The 19044-nt window shown below is 50.1% G+C and overlaps 1 protein-coding gene across 1 annotated transcript in view; it reads right to left on the reverse strand.

Annotated features, from left to right (window-relative positions):
* LMF1 (lipase maturation factor 1) overlaps window positions 1-18163 on the reverse strand; it is a 158578-nt gene extending 140415 nt beyond the window's left edge. The window contains exons 1-3 of the mRNA XM_051776864.1: window positions 18155-18163; window positions 17380-17665; window positions 8052-8361 (exon numbers count right to left, since the gene is read on the reverse strand). Coding sequence (XP_051632824.1) covers window positions 8052-8361; window positions 17380-17665; window positions 18155-18163 — 605 coding nt within the window. The remainder of the gene's footprint in view (window positions 1-8051; window positions 8362-17379; window positions 17666-18154) is intronic.
* Window positions 18164-19044: the final 881 nt, after the last annotated feature.

A 19044-nucleotide genomic window follows, 5' to 3' on the forward strand; every position in this document is an offset into this window, starting at 1 on the left:
AAAAACAGTGCTCAAGGGTGAGGTTTACTCAGTGCTGGGAAAGGTGCCTGAGCAGGGATGGAGCAAAGCAGGGGATGAGGAATAGGGCTGTCCCATCCCACACATCCATCCCACAGGCTCTGCCCGTGGCCAACAGCAAAGCACCACGTTGTTTTCCCTTTCCAAGGCAAAAAAAAACTAAATCAGGCCTGGGTAGGAGAGCAAATCTGAATGACCCAGCTAAGCCCTTGCAACACTCCCCAACTCTTCTGTTCGTGCTCATTTCCAAAGACAAAAATCATTCCAAATCCTGCAGAATCTGCCAAACTCAAGTGGAGTTTGCTTTGGTTAAATCCTCCCAGTGCCAAAAGCAAATGGTGAAATGGCAGCCCTGGAAATCCTGTTCTGAGCAGGATTCTAACCCTAACCCATCCTGGATGGGGAGTGCCAGGAAAGGTGAGGACAGGGCAGCAGGAAGGGGAGGCAGCTCCTCCACCCCTGCCCAAACCAGCCCAGGTCTCCAGGTTGGAATGGACCCCAAAAGCAGGTGCACAACAACTGTACCCAGACACTGAGGGACAACAAAGGCATCAGTGACAGCTTGGACACGATCAGGGCCTGGAACAAGAGGGTCAGAGCCCCAGTGCTGTGATCCTGCTCTTACCAGCAGGAAGGTCCTGCAGGTAAAAACCCAGGAAAACTGAATTGCACTTATTCCATTTCCTGATTAATTAATGCAATTAAATGACTCTTTTTTTTTTTTTAATCTCTCTGAAGGCTGGCCCTCACTGCCAACTGAGTGTGAGTCCCCACAGTGAGGCTCTGGGATCAGGCAAAGCCTGCCCATTTCCCCCCACACCAAATCCACAAAGACAGGAGTTATTCCAATGCAAGTTGCCACCTGCTTTCTACTCCAGACCCTTCCTGCAAGAGAACTCACTGATTTTTGCAGTCTCCTGCCTCCCCTTCTCTAGGACAGAGCTGCTGTTCATCCAGACAGACCCGGAATGTCTCCACAGGAGAAACATCCAGCTCAGCCTGCAAATGGAATCAGGGAATTGTTAAGGTTGGAAAAGACCTGTAAGATCAAGTCCAACCATCAGCCAGCAGCACCACCACGTTCACCACTAAAACCACATCCACAGGGTTTTTGAACCCTTCCAGGGATGGGGACTCCACCACTGTCCTGGGCAGCCTGTTCCAATGCCTGACCACCCTTCCAGTGAAGAAATTGTTCCCAATATCCAACCAATCCTCCCCTGGTGCAACTTGAGACAATTCCTGGTTGGGCAGGAACCCCAGCCCAGCCATGCTCCAGCACCACTGGAAGTGACCACTGTTGTCAGCAATAAATCTTCGGATTAAGAAAATTTGTAAACACGGTTTACAAGTTGGTAAACACAGATTAGGGAAATTTGTAAACACAGATCTCACCAGGGCTTGGATCCTTCCCTAACCCCGATCACTGTCAGGCTGCACCAATCCCTGGATTAACATCCTTCCCAACCACAGCTGTTTGAAAAGTTCCCCAAGTTGAACAACATAAACACGTGCTGGACCAAACTGGGTGCATGAAGCTGTTTGGCAAGTTATTGTTAAAAAAAAATAATTAAAAAACCCATCATTCCTTCTTTTTCCTAAGTTTTTCAGCTGTGGGATGGATCCCCAAGTCTATTCAGTGGATGCAGCTGGTAATTGGATGTGCCAGAAAATAAGCAATTAAAAGATATTTGTCTGGGTCTCTGGCAAAGCCCTGTGTACATCAGTCACTGCAAAAACCACACAGTAACCACACCATCATCTCATCAGTTCTTTGCTCTTATTTTAATTTTACAGACCCTCGATTGAATAAAAATAGACCACAGATTGAAATCAAAAATAAAAATCCTCCAGAGGTGCTACTGATTAAGTGAAGTCAAGCCAGCAATAAGGTAAAACAACAGTAAAAGCAATCAACGCAAAATATTTAAACTCCTCTTTAGTTCCCCTCTTTTTTAAACCTCTTTAAGTTCCTAGAAGTTACTCACACAACCTTAATCTTCAAGGCACAAACTGAGGAGCCCCAGCAGTAACTCTGCAAGCTCTGACACACCCTGTCACCAACACATCTGCTCTTGTTTTACATATTGTGCTTCAGTGGCAGGTTAGATTTGTTCTTTTCCAGGAATATTTGCATGGAAGGAGGCAATGACCAGCCCTGGTGCAGCTCAAGCAGCCCCTGACAGCCCTTAAAGCTTCTGGCAGCTCTTGCACCCCCATCTCCTGCAGATCTTCTCAAAGCTGGGACAGAGCTGGGTCTGCTGCCTTAACCCAGCTCATCTCCACCTGCCTTTCCAGCCTGCTCTGCTCTCCCACACCAATGCCCAGGTTTGGGATGTGGGCAGGGACACACTCAAACCCTTGGATATCCCCTGGCACCTGCACTCTTTGCTCCTGCTCCGAGATGTGGTTTAGTGGTGCACTCCATGACCTCAGAGGTCCTTCCCAGCCTAAATAACTCTATGAGATTCCACTTGCACCTTTGAAGAGCCCCAAATTAAAGGCACAAACCCCATTGTCACCTGCACTGCACTTGAGAGGAGACCAAGAGGAGAAACCTCACATGTTTTCAGGTCTTGAGGACTAACCCAGCCACAGCATCCCCCTCCTCCTGCCCAGCCACACTCCATTCCAGGTGAGCAGATGGAGAGGGACTGGCCCCTCTCAAGGACTGCAGCTAAACCAACACCCAGCCTGGGGCAGGGAGGGAAAACCTTCCACATGCTGGGGAGGAAAACAAAAAAAAAAAAACACCAAACCAAAAAAAAAACAAAAACCATGCTAAATGATTCATTTCTGACATCAGCCCTGATTAAATTTTAATCTCTCAACCCAAAATGTGGTTCTCATTAGCCTCATTAGTTCCCAGTTGTACTGCAAGGCAACGGTGTCACATGGTATTAATCTTTGTTTTCATTAATGTGTCATATCAAGAGCTCGGGGCTGCTCTCAGCATCCTTTGAAACCGATCCCTCCCTCTCTCCTGTGCGGGGTAGGAAGTGCCAAAAAGCAGCTTCCTGGACAGGAAGGATGACCCCCTGAGATCCTGCAACTCTTGGTTTACGTTTCTAGAGATAATCTTTTCTTTCTGGGCAGAGAGGGAGGGCAGCTCGGAGCTTCGACCCACAATAACAAAAGAATTCCTGGGGTTTATTGCCAAGGCCAGATAAAGGAATTAGATAGTCTAAGTTTTGTTGTTGTCGTCGTTGGGATATTTTGGAGAGCTGGAAAAAAAAATACAGCCAGGTTGCAAAAAATGGGTTATTTGCAAAGCCCCTCCAGATTGTCCCTGTCTGGCACATGCATCAAGGTGAGATTTGTTAATGTGATTTATCTAAAAATTTCAGATACTTTTTTTTTTCAATACATAAAATTGTATGCTGGATTCAGGCACAATATTAATTTCTCCTTCCACTTCAAACTAATATCTGCAAAGCTGGTATCAGTTAAGTCTTGCAGTCCCTCAGTACAAGGTTGTATTACTTCCAGACAGGCCTATAAAGCAGGATAGAGACTGATGGAAAGACCTGGCAAAGGTCACCTGGTTAAGCACAGCTGACACATCCATTCCTGCCTGCACAGAGAACTTCCCAGGTGAACCAAGGGTGCTGATAAAACCCAGGACACCCAGGTTCCTATTCCCTGCTTGCACAGCTCCTGATCTTTCAGTGGCTGCTTGCTCAGGGCCAGGCAAAAAAAAAGTCTTCCTGAATTACCCAAACTGCTTCACAAAACCCACCCCAGCTCAAGTGGCCCCGTGTGGATCCCTCATTCATCCTCATCTGGATCTGGGCTGCTGGAAGCTCCAAGGGGGGTTCTTCCAGCTCTGTTTTGTGTGTCAGAGCAGGACTATTCTAGTCCAGGATGATCAGAGGGATGGAGCAGCTCTGCTGGGAGGAAAGGCTGAGAGAACTGGGATTGTTCAGCCTGGAGAAGAGAAGCCTCAGGGTGACATAATTGTGACCTTCCAGTGCCTGAAGGGGCTCCAAGAGAGCTGGAGAGGGTCTTTGGACAAGGGATGGAAGGACAGGACAAGGGGGAATGGCTTCCCAGTGCCAGAGAGCAGGGTTAGATGGGATATTGGGAAGGAATTCTTCCTGTGAGGGTGGGGAGGCTCTGGCACAGGTTGCCCAGAGAAGCTGTGGCTGCCCCATCTCTGGAAGTGTCCAAGGCCAGGTTGGACAGGGCTTGGAGCAACCTGGGCTAGTGGAAGGTGTCCCTGCCCATGGCAGGGGGTGGGACTGGGTGGGCTTTAAGGTCCCTTCCAACCCAAACCATTCCATGATGATTCTTTTCACACTCTAAGCTGTGCCCTCATCACAAAAGGGTCACAAACCAACATGCTTCAAAATGGGAAGGAACTTGTGCCAAATCCAGCCCCCAGTTCCCACCCTGGCTGTGTTACAACCTGGAGTCAGAAACTCAGGAGAAATCTGGCTCTAACCTTTATTTGGATCCCACCAGACAAAACCCCAAGTGCTTCAATCTCAAAATCCAAAGCTGTAGAGTATGGGAGGAAAGAAAACAGGGAAGAGGTTCATTTAATGGCTACTAATGCCCTCCTGGAGAGGGAAAACACAGCCCTGAGCATCTCCTGAGCCCCCCAGCAGTGAGTGGAGCTGAGCCTGACCCAGCCACCAGCACAGTGATTAAAGTCCAGCACAGGTCAAGTGCTTTTTAACGAGACATAAACCACAAACCCTCCACGACACACAAGCCTTTCTTCTTCCTCTGTTGCAAATGAACTTCTGAGGACGGTAATTTAATTGCAATTAAATTACAAGCCTCACAGACAAGCTTCCACGACCTGCAGCGTGCTTGTCCCTCCAGTAAGTCCTTTCATATGAAAGCCTCAAGCTATTATTCAATCAGCTAAATATAAAAAAAAAAACAACAGGTATTTGGGGGCAGAGAGACAGAGGCATCAACTCCCCTCTGTGCTCTAGAAAAGTGTTGCAGCACCAGCAACTTTTTGGGAGCCAGCTGGGCACGGGGGCTTTGAAGAGCACACAGGCAGAGCTCTATTTCATATTCCCTGCAGGAAAAAAGGTGCTGCTTGGTCTTATTTTACCCTAAATACCTGCTAGCAGCAGCTCCACCACTGTTTTCCACAAGGGAAGAACACACTGAAAAGAAAGTTGTAGCCACCTTGCGCTCTAACATTTTATTTATTGGCTTGTTCAACCCATTCCCTTGAGCTCTTGTAACTCGACCAGAATCTTAGTCATGAAAGAGGAGAAAAAAAAAAAGGCAATAGGATTTAAACCCCCACAATTCCAGCTTTTGTATCGAGTGTCTTACAAACTGTGCTCCCCAACAGCAGGCAAGGAGCTCTGTAAAAAATGAAATTACACAATAACCAAGGCAAAGGAAAGCTTTTCAGATGCCATTTGGAAGTGCTGGGGGGGAGGAAACAACAGAAGAAGAAACAGGAGATCGGTGGCAAGAGTAGCTGAAAAGTTTGTTTATGCAAGAAAATGTAATAGCTCTCTGGAGGCTATGAAAGTGAGTTTATTCCAGAATTACCAACTCACTTTGGAAGTGCATTAGTTATTCTGGTACAAAAATGATTTAAGTTCTGCTGGAAGGCCTCTCCTAAAGAGCTTGTCCTGCCACAGGACCTCCATGGCCAATGTCCCAGCAGAAACCACAGGGAACAAACCCACACATGGAGGTTTCATGGGCTCACCTGCAACAAGGATTTTTACTTTTACACAAAGGGCAGGTTTTCCCATCCTTGTTTAAACAGATGACAATCCATGATAATATTCAGGAGGGAGGAAGTTGGGGAGAAAGACAAAGTCATTTGTACTGGACCTGTGAAGCTGCACTATGGACTGAACCCAGCCAAGCAGGATTTGCAGGCTGCAACAGGGATGTTGATTTATGAGGAATTCCCACAAAAAAAAAAAAAAAACTTTTAAAGCATTCTTATCTTTGTTTAACAGCTTCTGCTCTACTCAAACTGGCACTTCTTACTACCACCACTTTATTGCATGGTTTGCAGAAATTACAAGGAAAATTGAAGTTAAAATAAAAATGATTCAGCACTTCACCCAGTGGGTCAGACATTAAATATTCTCTTGCACTGGCAGATTTTTAGGTTCTTGGCAGTCCCCTCCAACATCAAAAGGAAGAGTCCAAAGTGGCAGATGGGGAAAAAAAACCCAAACCAGTATTTTCAGACAGACACACTGAGCTCCTGATCAAAGTGTGACACCACTACAAGTGCAGCCCATGGCCCAGAGAACACGTCCAGGTTTAGGCTGAGCAGACCCACAGCTGTTTTGGGAACACTGTGCCCAGAATTACAAACAAAACTTCCCAGTGCTTTCCACTTCCCAACTTGGCAATCCTGGCCCCACATTTCCCAGGGACCAGAACTGACACCTTGCTCTCTGAAAGCTCAGCTGAGAACCACCAGAGTGCATCTGAATTCACACAGTTCAGAGCCAACAACAAACTGGCAAATCAAGAATTCAGGGCCAGCACAACATCAGTTCTCAGGATTTTAGGTTGCCAAAGTAATCCTTACCCTGCAAACCCCCTGACAAAGAGCTCCCACCAGCCTCTCCCAGGAGCAGCTTTCTTGAGGGTTGTGAGACCCCCCGAGCCCTTCAGCTGTGCTGTCCCAGCAGGATCAGCTGTCCCCTGGCTCCCAGAGTATTCCCCAGCTCCCAGGTGGTCCCAGGACAGACAGGGAGCGTGTCCTGCCCTTCAAAGGAGACAGTTTGCTCTTCTAAAGCTTCCCCTGACTGAGCCCAAGCCAGCTGGACAGCAGTTGAAAGAGTCTCTCCTCCAGCAGCACCCGGTATCTGGAGACTCCAGCCCAAAACAAATAGGAACATTTAAAATTAAAATAGGAAAAAAAAAAAAAAAAGAAGAGCAAAAGCAATAAAAGGAATAAATTGTTCCTCACTGGCCTAAAGAAGAGAGAGCTCTATTCCTCCTTATCATTCCATATCTTCCTGGAACTGGCTGCCCAGGCACCTACAGCAGAGGATTCTGTGGGAGGGGGTGCTGGGTCACAGGAGCCCAGCCTGGTCAGAGCAACAGGAACACCAGGACCGGACAACAACTCCAACCAACGTAGCCACAGCAGGAATTTCTTCCTCCTTTCAGCTGCCTCTTTGCTGAGCTGTCTCATAACTCGGTCAGGAATGGCCTGACAGCACCGTCCTTCCCCATGGGGTGAGATCTGTCATCTGCTACCCTGGGGAAGCATCAGAACTCATCCAAACCTCTCAATCTGCCCAAAACTGACAGTAAGACAGTTAAAGGACCACCTAAACCCGTGGACAAACCAGTGTGAGAAGGGAGATTCAAACCCAGCCTTAGTTTAAGGCCAATGCTGCTGCCCACCCACCCACCCGATCAGATTTTGGGTGCTCTCAGCTCACCCCTCCTGCCACCACAATTCCCTGGGAGAATTTCAGCTAATCCCTGCTTTGCTCTTTCCCTGTGTTTACTTGCACTGGAAGCACCCAGCATCCCTTTCTCCAGGGAATTCCAGGTCACACTGTGTGCACAATAATAATATGGTTTTGACCACCCAGTGACCCATTTCAGAGGATCTAATGAAAAATGTAACCACAGCTGAATGAACTGTGCTGCTGGGCTGCTTTGATTCCTTTCCCCCACTCCTTAACAAGAACCACCTCATTTCCTGTTTCATATATAATATTAAGAAGAGAAGAAGTTGAGGTAACATCATCTAACCCCCCTTCTCTCTTACCCCTTTCCCAGAAGAACCCAACCCAATCCCTTGGTGTGTTTTTGCTGCACACCAGGAGCACCTGCCTGTGCCAGACTAAATTTTAAACCCCAAATCTGAAGAGTCAAAGGAGTAAAATAAATAAATAAATAAATAAAATACAGCTTTATCTCAAATATCAAGAGCCAATTCCTTTCAACCACAGCACCCACAAAAGGCAAACTCCAGGCTCTGTGTGAATTCCTGCTGGGCAGGGCATTGTCCTGGCAAACAGCATCAGATACCAGAGAAAAACAAAGCAGAGAGGCTGAGAACCTACCAGATCTGTCCAACGTTGACCAAGGAGAGGTAGAGAAGCCACAGGATGGACATGAGGATCATGTTGGCACATCCAGCCACCAACACAAAGGCTGATATTGCCAGGCCAGCCAGGGCAAGGCAGTCCAAGGTGCTGTCCATGTCAGACCAATCCAGAAACCAGATGATGGTTGGGGCATAGCTCAAGGCATCCAGGTTTATCTTCCCTCTGAAGTACCTCTTGATGTTCTGCAGGTACAGTTTGCAGGGCAGCAGCCCCTTCTCTCCTATCAGCTGCTTGTTCTGATGATATGCCACCAGGAAGGCCACAACTAGGAAAAAAAGGAGGGGGGAAAACTGTGTTAAAATACATCCCTCAGCCTGGATGATTTCTGAGTCATGAGTTACAGAAGTACATTAATGGCTCAGAAGGAATTTATTCAAGGTTTCATCTCTGTTAAAACCCAACAGTCATTACAATGCTCAAGCACAAGGTTCCTTCTCCCAGCTCTCCCAGCCTGGCTCCCAGCCCCTGGAGCATCTCCATGGCCTCATTCCAGCAGGTCCATGTCCTTCCCATCCTGAGAACCCCAAAGCTGTTCAAACCACCCTTCAATCCTTCTGGCAGAGCAGTGGTTAACAGTTCTCCATCCCAACTGCCAAAGACAGTAGCTCTGCTGTGGATTGACTTTCTGGATCCTCTCACATCCTGGAAATACAAAGTCTTAATATTTTCCCCGTCCTCTAAATTGCTACTTTTCCCATGTCCCTACAGCTCTCCCATTTATAGTGCCTGTGCTCCTGCACTGGACCATCTTAGAACAACCAGTTGCTTTTTTTAACAGCACAGAAGCAATTTAATTACAGATTATAGACCTAGAATTTGATGTTCTACAGAGAAAGTTGGTCAGTTCCTAGGGATTAGCTCATATTTTAAGAATCTCCTCCAGTAACCAATTTGCAGTTTGTAACTGCAGCAATCTCCATTTCTCAGGGAAAAAAAAAAAAACCAACAGTGGAGGCCAACATTCCCTGATTAGGCTCCATCCACTAACTTACCCATCCTTCAAATATTATCAAACCCCAGCCATGTCACGCACAGCAATCCCAAAGGTCTTGCCAAAGGCCAATTTGTTTCCCCCCAAACCTCCCTGGTTAATGATCACATTTGTTGCCTCCCTTATCTGAACAGGGTCACTCTGCAAACAACAATCCTGGTGTTCCTCTGCTCCCTGCCCCTCGCTTGGCACACTGACATCAAACCCCCAGTTCAGGCCTGGATTCCCATTCCTTTGAAGTCTGAGGAGCAACCAAAAGTCTGCAGCCCCAGGGAATAAAACTGAACGTCCCCAGACACACACAAAGGTCCCCAGTGGGGCTCAGTTAATCCACTTAACACTTTCTCCAGCTCTCTCTCTGCACACACCACATATTTTGTTCTCATTTGGAAAACCACCACGAGTCACAACCCACAGCAGAGGTCACTGGGAGGGCTCCCTTTGATTCCAGCAGCTCCTGAATCACAGCGATGACGCAACAAAGTTGGGAGTTAAGTGGCTGCATCTCTTCCCATCCATCTTTCATACCAACTATTTATGATTTTACCAATTTTAAAAGACACACTGAATGTTTTGCCCAGTTATGGTCAGTGAGGTACAAGAAAAAAACTGATCACAACCCTACGGGATCAGTTCTTGACTGCAAATATTCACATTATTCAATATTATTCATATTTTTCTCCCAACACTAAGTTCAGCACAACTGCGTAATCAGAAACCCTGATATGTGAAACCAGCAAAAATATGATGCTTTTGAGCTTCAGACAGCTTAATATCTTCATTTTTGGCTTAAAAAAAAGCCCCAAAAAACAACACAACTAAAGACCAGCTCTGCCTTAAAACTCCATGGCTCGATTGCCCATGATTAGCACTGCAATTTGCTGCACAGTTTTCCAAAAGTGCTAATCAAATTCACCTCTAAATGCTCCAGAATTGCTGCCCCAACCCATAACTGCCAAGCACATTTTTGTCTAAAAAAGTCTAAATTAGACCCCTGCACCGTATGCAAGACAAAGAAGGAAAGGGTAAATTAGGAAAAACAAACTATAGCAATTGCAGAAAAGTACACATTGTATGGACAGTCCTGCACAGCCTTTTTGAGTCTGAAAGCAGCAGAGACAGGGTTAGAGTTGACATGAGGTGCACATTTTAGGATTGCCCAGTTTGGGCTCCAAAGTGGTTTTTTCCCCTCTCCCAGAATATGGATTTTTCACTGGTGTTTCGCACGTCAACATCCACAACTAAACGCCACCAGCAACAGCACTAATCCGGCTGGGATTCACCTCCCCCAAACCAAATCCCGACCATTCCAGTGTTTGGATCCATCACCTCCCAGGCCATCGGCCCATGAGCTGCTCACAGAGCAGCGTTCCCAGCCGTGCTGCTCCATCCCGGATCCAGCTCCCTCTCCTGGACACTCCCCAGGCTGAGCCGCAGCCTTGATGACTCTGCTCCCTCCCCCCTCATCTCCAGCATCTTTTGGAGCACATCCCTCAGGAAGCTCCCACTTCCACTCAATCCTCTCTCCCCTGCTCTTCCCAAGGCACCAGCTCCATCTCCAAGAGCAGTTCCCGTGCTACTGGACACAGGGAACAGCTGAAACTCAAGACTGATTCTCCAAAGGATTTCAGCAACACGGGAGAAGCACAGATCCAGTGGGGGGGGGAAAAAAGGAAGTTATTTATCAGCTTGTCATTGCTTCCTCTCCCTGAACCCCTGGAGAAACTGTATCCCTACACTGAGCATAACAGACCCCACTCCCTTCTCCAGGAACCTTCCCTTTGACCTTGGCTCAGTCAGGGGGGTAAAAAAGTCCCTTTTCCCCCCAAAGCCTGTGCTTCTTCCTCTTCCCCAACCTGTGCTCTGAAACCTCTCTCCCCGTGGCCTTGTGTTTGGGGATTTTCCACTCTCCATCTTCCCACTCCCTCCAGGTCAAACAAGTTTGCTTCCACCTTGGGCACGGGCTGCCACACCCACCAGGGGATGTTCAACCACTTCTCCTTCGTCCTGGAGCTTCTTCCCAGGATTCTGCACCCCTTTAAGTCTCCAGCCCCAGCACAAACCCCATCACATTCCCATCTTCCCTCTGGCTGCTCACTGCCAGGACTTCTCCCCGACACCTCCTGACATATTTGGGTGTTTTCAGCCCATCCCAGTCTCCCATGTCCCACCTGGAGCACTGTCACTCTCCAGACTATCCCTCCTTTGCAGATTGAAGGAGCTCAGTGGCTCTGAGCTCCCTCCCACTCGAGGCAGCTTTGACAGCTCACACCGAAGGTTCCTCTCCCTGCTGGAGCTGAGCTTTACACAAAGTGATCCATGGAAATTGGCATCGCTGCTAATAGACCTCCACTACTTATTCCCACCTCAGAAGCTGCTTTAACTGTACTTTTCCATTAACTCCCTCCCTCCACCTTCTCTTTCCCCTTCCAGGCTCCTCTTTCCCCCCAAACCCAGCGCTGCTCAAACCCCTGTTCTCCCAATAAACACAACCCAAGTGTGCAGCAAAGAGTCCCCCACCCAAAATTATTCCATCTACCCATACTTCCCTGTCACCTCAGCTCCTTTCTTCCAGCCCAGGCTCAGCCTGTCGTGGCAGGAGAAGGAGAGAATCCCATTCTCCATGCTTGGTAAAGATTTAAAGATGTGAAATCCAAAACTTTCCGGTCATGTGGCTTTTTCTCTCTCTCCCCCCATTAGAAGAAGTCTCAGCTTTTACTTAATGCCCAACCAGAAGAAATGAAGCAAGAGCACAGAGCTCTGCATGAAAGCCAAACTACACTTTGCACCCCCCCAAAAAGTCTGCCTGGAGCCACAGCCCAAGTGCCCCTTTGACCCAACGGGGCATCAAACAGGCCCTGTGCTGGATGCTGCAGGCTGAGGTTGCACTAACAGAAAGAAGAAAGAGGAGAATATTCCTGGCATTTGCTTTATTATCAGAGAAATTAAAATCAAATAAGCTTTCAATTGATAAATTCCCCTGCAAAGTTTTGCAACGCAGAAGTAACAACACCACAGCAAGGAGCAGAGCCAAGCACCCCCCTTCTCACGGTGCTACCCCACAGCCACACAGAAACACACAACAAAGCCCTCTGTTCTTAACACCTTTTTGTTTTCTTGCCATTCGCAGCAAAGCTGAAGACTTTGGGGTGGTTGCTTTGGGGGTTTTTGAGTCCTTATCTCCCCGTTGCCTCCTTGTTTTGGAAGCAAACACTGCTCAAAAGCTTCCCTGGGGCACTCAGGCTGTTCCAACCACACCAGTGCAGCCCAGTCTGCAGCTGGAGGATGTCCCTCTGCTCCAGAGTAGCTCTGGGCAAGGAGCAGACAGGGAGATAAATCCTCTTCTCCCTCCTTGTTCTCGTTTTCCCATTTCAGGGGGATCAGCTGCTCAGAGCACCTGGTGCTGACACACTGCTGTCGTTGGACAGACTTGCTAACAAGCTCTGAGCTGAAATAAAACCTTCCAGGGGAGAAAAAGCATCAGAAGATGCTCTCTAGTCCTGACCAGGCAAGCTGGAAGCTACTGGGAGCCTTTTAATATAACTGAGGGAAGGGAAAGCAGGGGAGATGGCAGAGAAAGAGAGGAGGAAGGACACCGGGGAGAGCCAGGAACCTACAGGAAGCCAAATCCCCCTGAGAAGGCTTTAGATTTCAGAATTAGGAAGAAGGAGCACGAGCCTCCCGTAGCTCCAGCTCTGGGGAAAGAAAATACTATGAAACAATACATAAGGAGCAGGAATATAAACCAGATTTAAATAATAGCTTTTATTTCAAAGCACTCCACAGAGCCTGGCTGAGACTGGGGAGGGTGGTATCTAATTACTTAAACTTCTACATCTGGCATCTGATGATAGTAACCACCCAAAAAGGGTACCTAACAATGATTTAGGAGGAGGGTGAAGGGAGCAAATAATGCACATTTGTTGTCAAGAGCTTTGGGACCAGCTCTTTACCTGTAACAGCACTTCCAACAAGACCTCAAAGAATTTCTGTATTGCCAAAACATCAATCCCTGCCACAAAGAACCAACACACAGTGCAAGGCCAGGATGGAAAACCTTTGGATCTCGAAAGGGCATTTCTTCAAACCTCTGCCCAGCTCGGGTGAGACCCCCCCATCCTGCAGAGCTGCCTCCAGCCCTGGGGTCCCCAGCACTGGAAGGACCTGGAGCTGTTAAAGAGAGTCCAGGAGAGGCACCAAGATGATCAGAGGGCTGGAGCAGCTCTGCTGGGAGGAGAGGCTGGAGAATTGGGATTGTTCAGCCTGGAGAAGACAAGCTTTGGGGTTACTTAGTTGCCCCTTCTGGTACCTGAAGGGAACTAAAGATGGAGAGACTATTTACAAGAGCCTGGAGTGACAGGACAAGGGGAAAGGGCTTCAAACTCTCCAAGAGTAGTTTCAGATATTAGGAAAAAATCCTTCCCTGGGAGGGTGGGGAGGCCCTGGCACAGGTTGCCCAGAGAAGCTGGGGCTGCTCCATCCCTGGAAGTGTCCAAGGCCAGGTTGGACGGGGCTTGGAGCAACCTGGGCTAGTGGAAGGTGTCCTTGCCCATGGCAGGGGGTGGAATTAGATGACCTTTAAGGTCCCTTCCAACTCAAACCATTCCAGGATTCTCTGAGTTACTCCACACCCTCCTCCTCCAGAGATCTCTTGGTCTGCCCACACTTGTGAAGCAAAAGAGGTCCCAGACCTGAAAACACCTCTGATGGCTGTCAACTGTAAGAACTCAGGTGTCACTGAATTTACCAGCACCAGTGCCAGCTCCTCCTAAAAAATGACAGGTGTTTCATTTACCTCCCTGCTCTGCTGAGGCCCCCAGCACAGCCCTGCTGCAAAGAGAAACCTCAGGGAGCACTTTCAGCTGAATCCACTTCCCTTCCTTCCCACTCCTGCAAGCAGCAGGTGGGTTTGGTCACTGACCTCCCCAAATCATCAGATCCCTTCCCCTCTTTATCCTGCCTCTCAGACAGCAGCTGCTTTGCCAGGGACTTCCCAGGCTCTGGCTGCTGCTGGAAACCCCCTTCAAGAAAAGAAGAGGAGAGTTGTTAAAAACAAAGGGGGTGGGGGAGAAGGGAGGGCACACAGGACACTTCCCACCTGCCTTGCTCTGCCTGTCCTCCTTCCACAGGGGGAGATCCTCAGGGAAAGCATCTCTCTTACTTGCACCAGGCACCATCCTCACCTCAGCACCACTGCACATCCCAAATCATGCTCCTCTCCAGCCCATCCACAGGGTCTTTCACTCTCCCACCCCTCCCTTTCCACCCGGGAGGGGAACAAGCCCTCAGCTCACACGGCTGCACTGAGGCAGGAGCCACAACCAGGGAGTGACCACTCCCCTGACACCTCAGGACAAGGTCCCTGCCAAAGGATTTGTTGCTTAACCCAGCAGGAGTGAAAGGGTTACGAGTAAAAGGGTGAAACACATCCCACAACCCAGGAATGTCAAGGAATGTCAAACTGTCACAACGGCATCAGCCGTTTCCTCAGCGAGTCTGAGCCTCGGAATCGCCTCGTCTGGGAACAGAAATCATCTGTCACAGTAAATGGTTCCATCTTCAGAAAAGAGCCTGGAAGAGCAGCTTGGCACAGAGGCACTAAATTGTTTTCTGCTGTTTCTAAACTCAGGCTCTCAGAAGGGATCAAAAGGCAGCCCACCTTCCCTCAGGAGCACCCCAGCCCACCAGCCGGGTCACGGGGAACCTGCCTGCTCACAACCTCTCCATCTCAGACACACCAAGCAGCCTCCACCCCTCTAGGGTTAGGGGCTGTGTGGCATCTCCCCCATGCTGGGACTGGAGCTGGAACCCCAACACTGCTGCCAGCAACAGCCCAAGTAGGAATTCAAGCTGTTCCAAACCAGGCCCAGGTTGCTTGACTGTGCCCCAACCAAAAGCAAAGCAGAAATCCCTGTGGCCCGACTGCAGCCAAGCAGAAGTTGCATAATGAGCAGTTAAAACTTTTCCTCTCCTGCACCTCTTCCATCACAAAGGGCACAGCCATCCTCCTGCCCTGTTCCTTCCAGCTCCAGTACCCAAACCCTTGTGGGTACCCCTCTCCAAAAGGTTTCCTCGCTCTGCACTGCAGAAGCATTTTGGGGTCTCACCCCTCCTTCAGCCGCTCCCAGGAGTTCCCCCTCCCTTCTCCTTTGGGAAAAGTGCCACATACAGCTCTACTCACCAGTCTGCAAGCTCAGCCCCCTCCTCCAGTCCCAGCATTCCCACCCTCCCTTTATCCTGCAGCCCATCAGCCTCAATCATTTCCACCTGTAACTCACCCCCCTTAACTGGATACTCATCTCACCTGTTACTGCTCCTGTTGTCCCAGATCAGGTCTCCCACTCACCAGAAGGTCCCATACATTTGTCTTCTACCAATTCCCACCCCTCCAGCCACCACCTGCTCCCTTCCCACTGCCCCCTCCAGCCCCATCCCACCGAACACGCCACCGCCCCTGGGGACAGCATTTGGTCCCTGATGTGCCCCATTTATAACCCCAAATCCAGGATCAGAGAGCAGCAGCCTCCCCCCAAGGAGAACACTAATCAGTCTTTCATAAGGAAACTGCAAAGTGAGCCACGGGAAACTCAGCAGTCTGGATTTACACACGGGGGAATATCGGAATCGCTTTCATTTTGACTGAAAGAGTCATAACCTCGCATTTCACCGAGAGCTGAAACCAAACTAGAAACAGAGCACGTGTCAAAACCATACAAAACTACAACTTCTGCATGGTTTTGATGCAAAATAATCTAAGCAGGCTGGCAGGCTACAAATTCTAACGATTCTGTGGACAAATCTGGGGCAAGTTTAGAATTTGTACCGTAGTGTGTTACATGTCAGTTTTGGTTTCACTGTAAATATTTTTTAAGTGGAGCACCAGTGGGCTCTGAGGAGGGATCTCTGTGTTCTCAGTGCCAGAGTCAAACGAGCGGAGGCTGGAAACTGCTTTTACTGTTAAACATTTTAAGGTCATGTCAACCCCAGGTCCTGACTGGCAGTGTTGGCACCCAAGGATGTCATCTCTCCCTTCAGTCCTGCTTCTGCATAAGGCAAAGAGTTCCTCCCTTGAATAGCTGAGCTCATAAGCTCACAAGAAAAGAATGAGCAGCTCCAACCAGCTCTGCTGAGAGGTACCAAACTTATGGTGTGAGCAAACCCTCCTTCCAGCTCCACCAGCACGGGAGCTCCAACATCACCAACACCATCCAGCCATCAGCAGCAGGGTCCCACCAGTAAAGCAGGAGTGGAAAACAAGAAAATCATGGAATATCCTGAGCTGGAAGGGACCCACAAGGATCATCGAATCATCTAATACCCTGAGTTCAAAGGGACCCCCAAGGATCACAGAATCACAGAATATCCTGAGCTGGAAGGGACCCACAAGGACCATCCAGTCCAACTCCTGGCCCTGGACAGGACAGCCCAAGAGTCCCACCACATGCCTGAGAGCACTGTCCAAACAACATCCTAACAGCTGGAGCCAGATGGCCACCAAAACATCACCAGAACTTCCACAGCTCCCAATCCATTCAGTGCTGACTGTAGTGTGATCATTTGCCTTGGGATACAACTGGAATATCCACATAGATGTGACACCCTGAGCATCTGATGGACATAAACACTATGCAGAATCTTAGGCAGGATGTAACTGGCGGCCTCCCAGACAGGCTCAGAGTGGTTGGATCACTCATATATTGAAGTCATTTCACTCCTGGAGACCCAGTCCCATTCCCACAATTTATTTCACAACCAACACATTCCACTCTCCAGAATCCAGAACTCCACAGAACCCACAGGACCATCGAATCCAACTGCTGGCCCTGCACAGGACACCCCAAAAACCCCACCACGAGCCTGAGCCTCCTCGAGCTCCGGCAGCCTTGGCTCTCCCCACTGTCACACCTCGCCCATCCCCGAAGCTGTGCACACACAGGTACCCGAGCCCCCAAACCGAGCAGTGACGGGGTGACAGGCGGGGCTCCCCCGTGCCATCCATCCATCCATCCATCCATCCATCCATCCTTCCCTGCATCCCTTCCCGGCGGGACGGGGGGCGGGCCCGGGGCGGGGTCACAGCGCCCGGGGGTCCGCGCCGGCACCCACGTGGAGCGCGGAGAGCCCCAAGGGCTCAGCACGGGGGGAGTCCCGCTGTCCCCGGCGCCCATCGAGGATGGGACACAACCCTGGGATGGGGACAACCCTGGGATGGGGACAGCCCCGGGATGGGGACAACCCCGGAATTCCACGTGGCTCAGCGCGGCGCCCCCCGCCCGCCCCGGGGGCACTCACGGTACAGCAGGGCGATGCAGCGCAGCAGCACGATGCGGGTCAGCCAGAAGGTGCCCGGAGGTGGCGGGGGAGGCCCGGCCGCGGTACCCGGACCGGGGGTCTCGGGGGTGTCCCCGGGAAGGTCCCCGGGAATGTCCCCGGGAAGGTCCCCCCGCGCCGCCCCGCGCCCCCCCGCCCGCCGCCGCCGCGGCCCCGCGCCGGGCGCCGCCATGTCGGAGGCAGCGAGCATGTGCGGGCGGGCGGGGCCCGCTGAGGGCGGCGGGGAGCGGGAGGTCGGGGCGAGAGTCTGGAGGGAGGTTGGGGATTTAATAAAGATGAAACGGGAACCAAGCGGCCGGCGGAGGGGCCGGAGCGTCCCTCCGTCAGCGCCGAGAGGGGAAGGCGCGGGCGGGATCCCGTCAATCCGCGCAAGTGTCTCCGAGCGGGCTCAGGGGATGGTGCCGAGCTCTGCTCGGCGGCGGGACGAGGAGCGATGGCCACAAATTAAAAGACAAGGATTTTCGCCCCCGCCTGAGGAAGGACTTGTTTCCATGGAGCGCTGGAACAGCTGCCCGGGGGGGTGGTGGAGTCTCCCTGTCCGGAGACATTCCAGCCCACCTGGACAGTCCCTGTGTCACCTGCTCCAGGTGACCCTGCCTGGGCGATCTCCAGAGATTCCTTCCAGCCCCAGCTGTTCTGGGATTCTGTGGCTCCAGAGCCCTGTGCCCACCCCCTGTCAGGGGTTCAGGGTGCTCCATCCCATGGATGCTGCCCCGGCTGCAGCCCCTCAGCTCACCCGGCTCATCCCCGAGGAACATCTTGAGCTGAATTCCTCAGGCTTTCCTCATGGAATCACAGAATGGTTTCAGTTGGGAGGGACCTTAAAAACAACTCAGTTCAACCCCCTGCCACGGGCAGGGACACCTTCCACTATCCCAGGTGGCTCCAAGTCCCATCCAACCTGGCCTTGGACATTTCCAGGGATCCAGGGGCAGCCACAGCTTCTCTGGGCAACCTGTGCCAGGGCCTCCCCACCCTCACAGGGAACAATTTCTCCCTAATATGTCATCTAAATTCTCTGCTTGTGCTGCTGCCATGATTTTTACTTCAAATAATCTATAGCTGTCCAACACTTGGCTGCGTTGAGTTCATAAATGGTATTTTTTATCAAAACCAGTTTAATAAACTGTCCTCATCAGTGACTGATGAGCACGGGCATGTAAACACCACCGTGCTAACCCGTCCAGTGGTCACTGAGAAAGTATCTGCTATCAGGTGTAACATTATTCAACCCTTCTCAGCCTCTAAAACAGTCCCTTCTAAATGCCCCTTTTGTTTTTCCAGTTTCCCATCACTGCTGCTCGCATTGTTCTCCTTAGAAAAAAACCCTACATAATGATGCATTGTATAGGGAAGGAAAAATCAGCTATTTGTTAGAGGCCTCTGGTAAACTGCAGTTTCACTCTCCTGTTGGATTAGCCACGAGGCTTGGGGTGGAGAAACTTAAATAGATGTAAGCTAATGGTTTCCTCTGTGGGGTCTTTTACAGCAAATTCCACGTTAAATGGAAATGTCTGTAAAACAAACTGGATAATTGAGGGAATTGCTGAGGAAGAGCAGAGGGTTTAGGCTAAAGATTTAGCAAAAAAGGAAGGAATGATGGGAGCTGGGAAGGGAACACTGGGC

This window comes from Manacus candei, unplaced genomic scaffold, assembly GCF_025592945.1.
Source record: "Manacus candei isolate 608988 ecotype Guabito, Panama unplaced genomic scaffold, ASM2559294v1 h1tg000002l, whole genome shotgun sequence".
NCBI classification, from domain to species: domain Eukaryota; kingdom Metazoa; phylum Chordata; class Aves; order Passeriformes; family Pipridae; genus Manacus; species Manacus candei.